General features: G+C 47.6%; 1 protein-coding gene across 3 annotated transcripts in view; it reads right to left on the bottom strand.

The window, feature by feature from the left end:
- Window positions 1–9770, bottom strand: part of LOC116075205 (sodium/glucose cotransporter 1-like) — a 48477-nt gene that overhangs the window by 13086 nt on the left and 25621 nt on the right. For all 3 annotated transcript variants that reach the window (XM_031348236.1, XM_031348238.1, XM_031348237.1), the window contains 3 exons: window positions 4243–4378; window positions 2306–2413; window positions 542–692 (listed from right to left, as the gene is read on the bottom strand). In XM_031348236.1, the coding sequence (XP_031204096.1) occupies window positions 542–692; window positions 2306–2413; window positions 4243–4378 (395 nt within the window). The remainder of the gene's footprint in view (window positions 1–541; window positions 693–2305; window positions 2414–4242; window positions 4379–9770) is intronic.

Genomic DNA, 9770 nt, shown 5'->3' with positions numbered 1-9770 from the left:
TACAGCCTTATTACAATGAAACCCAATGTCTAAAAATTGTTCTTATTTTGGGCTTGTACCACAGTGAACCAAGATTTTAAACTCTATTAAATACAAAACAAACAAAAAGACTTTATGTATTTATGTTCATTTAAGAAAATACTAGTAGTGATGTATTGTTTTGAAGTATACAGTTAATATGTTTGGGTTATTTAAAATTTATATTGAGAAAAACGCATGTATTTTCAGTATAGCCGTAGACAAACATCTACATCAGACTGTTAAATTGATTGTTGTTTTATATCAAACAACTTTTATAATACTCATTTTTATTGTTATAATATTTTATAAATTTTAAAGAATATGACAAAAAATACCCTATCAATATGTACTCCATTTGTGAATATGTACATCAAAAGAAATCAATAAACTTTCAAAAAAAATACCCCACAAACACCCACACGGACTGAGAAAAAAAAACCAATAATTCCATGTCAAGTATTAACGGCCTACTTCCCAGGCCGTCACTGACATCCCTGACTGGCATGACTGGACACCTCACCTGCCAGCTATCATGAGCTCCTTCTCGGTGGCGGTGGGCCGAAACCAGGTGTAAATGTTCAGCGTGAACAGGGCGCTGGAACTATTGAAAATGGACGTCAGGGACGACATGAGGGAGGCGCACACCGTGGACAGCATGAAGCCTTGCAGGCCTGGAAGAAAAAAGGACACATAGCCTGGACTGCCAGCTCTCTGACCAGGCCAGAGAGGGCCTCGGCTTCCAAAGGAACATCGCCGGACACCAGTGTGTGCTTTCAAACAAGCATCCTGGGCCAACCTGGAGTGGGACTCCCTCTGAGATGCTGTTGTTACACTGGCTCCTCCTTGGTGACAGGACAATAGTTTCTTGCTGCAGCCTTACAGGATAATGGGAGCTGCCATTTCTTGGAGGGTGAGTCTGTGCCAGGTTACACTACCCTTGCTTACCACAGCCCCGTGAGGTGAATTGTTAGTGCCCCAACTTGGAAGGGTCCTTGCTATAGGCAAGAAGTACGGCTCTGGGGGCTGGCGAGATGGCTCAGCAGGTAAGAGCACTAACTGCTCTTCCGAAGGTCCTGAGTTCCGATCCCAGCAACCACATTGTGGCTCACAACCATCTGTGATGAGATCTGACACGCTCTTCTGGTGCCTCTGAAGACAGCTACAGTGTACTTATTTATAATAATAAATCTTTAGGCTGGAGTGGGAGGGGCCAGAGCGAGCGGAGGTCCTGAGTTCAATCAATTTCCCAGCAGCCACATGATGGCTCACGGTCATGTGAGCTACAGTGTACTTGTAAATAAAATTTTTTTTTTTTTTTTTTTTTTTTTTGGTTTTTCGAGACAGGGTTTCTTTGTGTAGCCCTGGCTATCCTGGACCTCGCTCTGTAGACCAGGCTGGCCTTTAACTCTAAGATTTACCTGCCTCTGCCTCCTGAGCGCTGGGATTAAATGCATGTGCCACCCACTGCCCGGTTGGAAAGTTTCTTTGTGCTATCAGGACAGTCCGAAGGTAACCAAAACCCGAAAGCTCCCTGTGGAAGTATCCCAGCTAATCTTAGTAGGTCCTTCACGGCTAAGACCGGGATTCCAGGAATTTCTATCCTTCATGCCCTCCTCTCCAGTCCCGACCCTGGCTGCTCTACCACAGGGTACTTCCTATGGCTCAGGTTCAGAGCTAGATAGCTCCTTTCCTAGACTGTAGTGTGGCCAGTGTCTCCCTCAGCGTGTATTGGAGTTGATGCAAACGTTGGTCTCCAGGGATGATGCGGACTTTTTTTTTTTCCTTTAAAATTATGTATTTGGTCATTTCATTGGAATCTGGTGAAGTAGATGTGAAGGCTCACTGCTGCCTATTAAAAGCACGGTGTCTGGCTGCTCGGTAACCGCTCGTGAACTAGCCCCACAGTATAATACTCAGTTTGAGGACAACACTGTTCTTTGCTGGTGTTTTGTGTCCTAGGGGCTTACAACCAAGACTTAGGCTGTATGGAAGCAGTTTTCCGAATACATGAGCAGGCGACCTAAATAATACACTCAAGTGTGTACAGGCTGTGCCTCCCGTGAGGATGTGTTTCCTTCAGTGTGGGAAGGAAAGAGAGGGCGAGGGGTCTTGATCCTATTCGAGTAAGCAAAGCTTGTTCCAACACTAACCACTCCCAACACACAGCTTGCCTCTGCGTGCAGAGTGATGGGCTGGCAGGCCGGAAGCCCTTCCTGGAGGCTCCTCCTGCCTGCCTTCCCAGTGGGAGTCATGGAACCCATGGTGGAGAGGCCCCCCTTCTTACCAGGAGGCATCACTCCTAAGACCAGCACTGGGTAAGCCAGGGCGCTACAACCGGTTCCCTGGCCACAGAACTTCTGGCATTCCGAAGGCACGACACAAGCCACTTGATCTGCAGAGAGAAGGATCAGTGGGATCAACATCCCAGTGGGATCAACCTCCTGGTTGTAGGGCTCTCAACTCTGAGCTTGGGCTGGGGGAGGAAAAGGATTAGGAATCGTACTCGGACAGGTAGGTGTCAGATTCCTGATCCACCATAGGCTTATCCAACCCATGATCCTTCTGTATAAAGGGACAAAAAGCTGGGACTCAGGACCCAGGATGTCAAAAGATCTGTCCTTCCAGCCCCAGAGCAAGCCACAGAACCGCTACAAGGTTTTCAAAGGCTGGGGTGAAGCGTTAAGGAAGCCCATGAGCCATCCACAGTGTATTCAGAAATTCACGACCCTTTACCCCAAGATGTGGGCATAGTTTTCAGCATGATAAATTAAATCCTGCCAAGTCATGGATAGCAGAGGGGTCAGTTTTCTAGTCATAAATATCCATGAGATCGGATGGTACTGCTTGATTACTGAAGAGCAAATGCAAATAGCAAGATGTTGAGTCTCCTCTCCATTAAAGCAGAGGGGAGAGGAGTGGGAGCAGTGGTGGGCAGAATGGGCACACAGAAAGAAACGTGGGGGGGGGGAAGGGCGCTGGAGAGATGGCCCAGTGGTTAAGAGCACTGACTACCCTTAACTCCAGAGGTCCTGAGTTCAAATCCCAGCAACCACAAGGTGGCTCACAACCATATGTAATGGTATCTGATGCCCTCTTCTGGTGTGTCTGAAGATAGTAACAGAGTACTCATATTCATAAAATAAATAAATAAATCCTAAAAAAAAAAACAAAAAAAAACAAAGTTTTCCTCAGAATTAAGTAAAATGATAGGTCATCTTATATAAATATCCTTTAATGGACTATTTAGGAGAAGTAAATTACACTATGCTCATTTTTATTCTCATTATAATCAATAGTTCCTCTTTTAAACCACATGGAAACAATATCATCTCAAAGCTGCATAAATAATACCTCCCCCACACCCACACGGACTAAGGAAAAAACAACACTAATTCCATGTCAAGTATTAACGGCCTACTTCCCAGGCCCTCACTGACATACATCTCTGACTGGCATGACTGGACACCTCACCTGCCAGCTATCATGAGTCTTGAGTCCCTTCCCGACGTCCCTCAGTGACTGTTACCGGGAAGTGTAAGATGACGTAAATAAACCCTTTCCTCCCTCAGGTTGCTCTTAGTCAGGGTGTTTCACCACACCAACAGAAACTTAACCGGGGCCCTACGCCTATGGCAATACCTACCAGAGTAAGTGTTCCCTTACCCAACCCATAAGCAAGACACGTTGCCTGAGAGACAGGTCAAGCTAGCAACTGTCAACATGGGGATGAAATACATTATGGAAGTCTGATCACTCATTGGGAGAGGCAGGCAAGTTGCTAATAGTATTTAGTAGAAAGAGTGTGGGCCTTTCTTCCCGTCCTTCTTTCCAAAGCAACCTCTTCCAGATTGTCTCTTCAGTTCAGCGAGTGCCTTCCTTGAATGCTCAGTCTGGGGCTGTGAGAAACACTGTTTCCGAGAGATCCGGGTTCAGCACCTGAGGCCTGCGATGGGACAGAGCAACCCGAACTCCTAAAGACTATGTGTTCCAAAGTTGTGGCTGGGCCTCTGGTGGGGAGGAATGGGACAGTGTCGTGGGAAAAGGCTCTTATCTGTTCTTTGCCTTCTTATCGCCTTGGAATGTCTGTATTACTGTGTGTCTATTCAAACACATTCTCGAGGGGCCCTCTAGGCAACCCCAAGAGCCTCTACACCTCAGGAGACACCATCTTTCATAGGTCCTCCAGGTCGCCAAGAGAGCGTGACAGAGTCAAGAACGTACCTGGGAACAAGATGCGGCTGATCATCCCTGGCATCACCATGAGGAACATGGGAAGCAGCTTTAAGTAGCCGTACAAGAGGCAGCCGCCTTCCACGTGAAGTCTGCTCTTTCCTGCCAGAAACCGCTGGACAGAAACCTGCCCAGGAGAGAAGCATGGACGCAGTCAGAGGTGTAATTGAACTACCCTCGGCACAGATGAGATACTAAGTCTCGGCGGCGGCGGCGGCAGCGGTGGCGGTAGCATGACGCATAGTCTGCTGGGGTTTGCTAAGATGCTCTCGGCCTTCATCCATAGGTCTTTGGGCCACCCGGGGTTGGGGAGACGTAGGTTACAAATGAGCGCATCTTGCCCCATTCACAACTAATGGATGGGAGGGAGGCATCATGTGTGGTTTGGGCCCCACTGCTAGCAGTGCATACAAGCCATGGGAATGGAAGGCTCACAAGCCCCTGGGCACAGGGATGACTTCCTCTTTTCTGCCACACAGAAGGAGTAAGTAGGCCCGCCCGGCGGCAGTGGTGGTGCACGCCTTTAATCCCAGCATTTGGGAGGCAGAGGTAGGCGGATTTCTGAGTTCGAGGCCAGCCTGGTCTACAGAGGGAGTTCCAGGACAGCCAGGGCTACACAGAAAAACCCTGTCTCGAAAAACGCACCACCACCAACAGCAAAAACAAACAAACAAACAAAAACGAAGGAGTAGGCCCTTATGACTGATGAGGATAAAGGCCGTGGAAATAACCAAGTGTTCGGGTGAAGCTTCATTCATCAAACCTAAAATGAGCTCCTACAGCCTCTTCTTTCAGGCCCTTCTTCCCCACCTCCCTACCCCCAGACAGCCCTGGCTGGTACTGGAACTCACTCTGGAGAAACCAAGATGGCTTTGAACTCACAGAGATCTGGTTGCCTCTGTCTCCTGATGCCGGGATCAAAGGTGTGCGCCACCACCGCTGGCTCTACAGCCTTTTCATGTATAGACTCTCTTGCTGGGTTTGTAGGTACGTGTCCCTAATCCTAGCACTCAGTAAGCAGAGGAAAGTGGATCTCTGAGTTTGAGGGCATACTGGCCTATGTAGAGAGTCCCAGGCCAGCCAGGGCTTCATAGTCAAACCCTGTTTCAAGAAAGAAAAGAAAGTATAGATTGTACCATTGTTTTGGGACCAATTCCTTGGTGTTGGTGCTATAAGAGACATCATGAGGTCCCACCAAAGGGAATGGAACAGCCAGAGGGTGGAGAACCACTTAGAAGGGAAGGTAAGACAGAAGACAGGGTAGAGTGATCAAGCCGTCCAAATAACGTACTAAATGTCATATTTTTAAAGAGCATTCCAACAGTGAGAAAATATGCCTATATTGGCTGGTTTTGTGTGTCAACTTGACACAAGCTGGAGTTATCACACAGAAAGAAGCCTCCTTTGTGGAAATGCCTCCATGAGATCCAGCTGTATGGCATTTTCTCAGTTAGTGACTAAGGGTGGGAGGGCCCATTGTGGGTGCTGCCATCCCTGAGCTGGTAGTCCTGAGTTCTATAAGAAAACAAGCTGAGCAAGCCAGGGGAAGCAAGCCAGTAAGGAACATCCCTCCATGGCCTCTGCACCAGCTCCTGCCTCCAAGTTCCTGCCCTGTGTGAGTTCCAGTCCCGACCTCCTCTGGTGATGAACAGCAATGTGGAAGTGTAAGCTGAATAAACCCTTTCCTCCCCAACTTGCTTCTTGGTCATGGTATTTGTACAGGAATAGAAACCCTGACGAAGACACCACCCATGGTGACTTAAAGGCACAGGATATGAATTAGTGTATACACTGGGAAATTATGGTGTCTAGAAAAAAAAAATCCACCAAGAGTAAATCTATGTGGTTCGTGTGATTTAGCAGTAAGAGGGATCTCAGCAGATAGGATTCCCCCTCCCTTTTTTTTTCTCTCAAATTCACTTTTACTGTTTCACATATAGTTTAATAATTAAGAGAATAGTGATTTTTTTTTTTTTTTTTTGGATTTTTCGAGACAGGGTTTCTCTGTGTAGCCCTGGCTGTCCTGGAACTCACTCTGTAGACCAGGCTGGCCTCGAACTCAGAAATCCGCCTGCCTCTGCCTCCCAAGTGCTGGGATTAAGGCGTGCACCACCGGGCAGTTCCCCCGGCTAAGAATAGTAATTTTTAATAACACTTAATGAGTGGCACTTTTTTTATACACAGATCCCACACAGCACCTCTCAATTAAGAAATGAGTTGATGTTTTTACAACACGATTTACTACTGACTAGTTAACAGCTTCTTCACCAGCTTAGTTGGTGTAAGTACCAAAGGATAATATGACAATCGTTCCCTGTGTGCTTTTGCCCATGAGTGCTACTAAAGCCAGGAATTAGGCAGATATTCCACTCGCTTAGATTTCCACAGGTGCTATTGATCAGTAGGGGACAGATATATCGTGCCAAACATTTTCTCCTTCCTTTCTTTTAAGAGAAGCTAAACAATTAGGGTGAGGGACTGCAGAGTACACAACCCCTTCCCTTTTTAAAAAAAGTTTTCTTTATGTTCAAAGTATATTTTTAAGGATTGGGGAAGAATAGAATTATGACGCTGCCCCATGAAAGAGAACTACGGGTGGGCAGCTGCCTCTGGCCTCCAGGTGGGCAGGTGCCGATACTGAGCCTATGGAGGTAACATAGGCTACATACAGTTCCTGATCACAGAACTGCTGCTCTCCCACGGAAAGTGCCAAACTTGAAATTGTGTAAAAGAAACACTGTGGAAACCGCCACTGATATTAAAACACATCTTTTCTTTTTTTTAGATTTATTTATCTATTTTATGTACATTGGTACACTGTGGCTGTACAGATGGTTGTGAGCTGTCATGTGGTTGCTTGCTGGGAATTGAACTCAGCACCTCTCTCGCTCCAGCCCCACTCACTCTGGCCCAAATATTTATTTATTATTACATGTAAGAGCACGGTAGCTGTCTTCAGACACACCAGAAGAGGCCATCAGATCTCATTACGGATGGTTGGGAGCCACCATGTGGTTTGCTGGGATTTGAACTCGGGACCTCTGGAAGAGAAGTCAGTGCTCTTAACCACTGAGTGGGCCCGAGCCAGCGGGGCCGGAGCAAGCAGAGGTCCTGAGTTCAATTCCCAGCAAGCACATGGTGGCTCACAACCATCTGTACAGCTAGAATGTACTCATATACATAAAATAAACAAATAATTTTTTAAAAAAAAGAAAAAAAAAGAGCAGGTTAGAGGTAAATAAATTAAAAAATGTTTGGAGAGGGAGAAAGAGCACCTGGAAGCTCCATGTCACAGCCAGGAGGCACACCGGAAGAGAGGCTGTAAATGTTAAGGAAATTAGCACCATTGAGAAGGAGCCTGATCCGGGCTAGAGCAGAGCAAGGCTCAACCGGCTAAGCTTCCAACTGGCAAAAGGCAACCTAAGGCGTTTTCTGCTTCTAGAGAGCAAAGGAATTTTTGTTTCATTTTTGTTTCTTTGTTCGTTTGCTTGCTTGTTTGTTTTTCGAGACAGGGTTTCTCTGTGTAGCCTTGGCTGTCCTGGAACTCACTCTGTAGACCAGGCTGGCTTCAAACTCAGAGATCCATCTGCCTCTGCCTCTCAAGCTCTGGGATTAAAGGCGTGCGCCACCTTCAAAAGCTACTACAGATGCAGTTCTCAAGGGGGCCAGGATCCATGCCAAGCTGGCAATAGAGCTCTACTCTGGAGGCAATGAAGAATGCGGTAGTGAGTGGATTCGTGGGCTCCTCCTCCAGTCTCAGAGAGCAGATGAAGCCCAGCAGTGCGTGGCAGGGGAGGCCCCAAGTAAATAAATGTTCTGAGAGGGCAAGAGCCTGAGGTGCCATCGCATGACACTATGAAAGTGAATCCTGGGTTTCAGTGAAGATCTCAAGATGTTAGAGGTGCCAGGGCCGTGGGAAATCTTCCAAAGAGAGCTTCGCACAGGGACTGAGCCAGCCCAGAGATGGATCTTGCAAGCCGCCAAGCCGGGCGGAACATAAACATGTGAGCCCTTTGACACTAGTTAGATAATGATGGGATTTGCTGTTTGTTCTGTGGGATTAACGGCTCTGGTTCCTCTCACGCTCTCTCTAAGCAGTGCTTCCTACAGAATGACATCACCTTCCCCTTTCTCTTTCCTCTTTCCAGTCCCTCCCCAGCTACCCTCGCTCCAGCCCCTCCCTCCCACCGACACCCCTACTCTCAAGTTGATCGACTCCTCTTTGTTATTGTTAAATTCACAGGTGTGTTATGTGTATGCACAGATCTGTGCACATACATCAGGCTGAGTCTAAACAAACACATGACGTAACAAGCCTGAAGACCAAGCTCGTGCCGCCACACCAAGGCTGAACAAGGCCTCCAGTAGGAGGGAAAGGATCCCCTGAGTAGGCAAAAAATAGTGGGAGCCTCCGCTCCCACTGTTAGGTTCCACAAGAACACCAAGCCACTCCGCCATAACAGATCTGCAAGGACCTAGGCGAGACCCCTACAAGCTCCCTGATCTCTGTAAGCTCCCATGAGTCCCAGTCAGTCGATTCTGGGGACTGTTCTAGTGTGTCCCTGACCCCTCTGCTTCCTCCACTCCTTCCTCCCCCAGAGAAATGTTGTTCCCACCTCTGTCAAAGAGGCTTCTTTTCTCAGCGGATAGAGACCACTACAAATGCTGTCTTAGGGTTCGACTGCTGTGAAGAAACACCATGACCACGGCAACTCTTATAACAGAAAGCATTTGCCGGGCAGTGGTGGTGCACGCCTTTCATCCCAGCCCTTGGGAGGCAGAGGCAGGCGGATTTCTGAGTTCAAGGCCAGCCTGGTCTACAGAGTGAGTTCCAGGACAGCCAGGGCTACACAGAGAAACCCTGTCTCGAAAAACCAAAAAAAAAAAAAAAAAAAAAACCGGAAAGAAAGCATTTAAGTGGGGCTGGCTCACAGTTTCAGAGGGGGCCAGGCAATGGTGGCGCACACCAGCACTTGGGAAGCAGAGGCAGGCAGATTTCTGAGTTCAACGTCAGCCTGGTCTACAGAGTGAGTTCCAGGATAGCCAGGGCTACACAGAGAAACTCTGTCTGGAAAAAAACAAACAAAAAAAGAGAGAGACTCAGGGCCTGGTTTGGGCTTTTGAAATGTCAAAGCCCTCCCCCAGTGACACACTTCTTCCAACAAGGCCACACTCACTCCAGCAAGGCCACACCTTCTCAAGCAGTGCCACTCCCTGAGATTACACAATCAAATATATGAGCCCATGGGGGCTATTCTTACTGAGACCACCTCAATCACCCAACACCAATGGATACATGTAATATGGCTCCTATACCTAAGGCTCATGGAACACTGAAGAAGAGAAGGTAGAAATTTTGTAAGAGCCAGAGGATTAACACGTTTCTTCTATATGTGTCAAGAAAGCTGCACCCACAAAAATATCTCAATAATATAGCTGCTTAAGATCACACCTTTGGGCCGGGCGGTGGTGGCGCACGCCTTTAATCCCAGCACTTGGGAGGCAGAGGCAGGTGGATT

Source organism: Mastomys coucha, unplaced genomic scaffold (genome assembly GCF_008632895.1).
Source record: "Mastomys coucha isolate ucsf_1 unplaced genomic scaffold, UCSF_Mcou_1 pScaffold3, whole genome shotgun sequence".
Lineage (NCBI taxonomy): Eukaryota > Metazoa > Chordata > Mammalia > Rodentia > Muridae > Mastomys > Mastomys coucha.
This window is presented reverse-complemented; position numbering and strand designations above follow the sequence as displayed.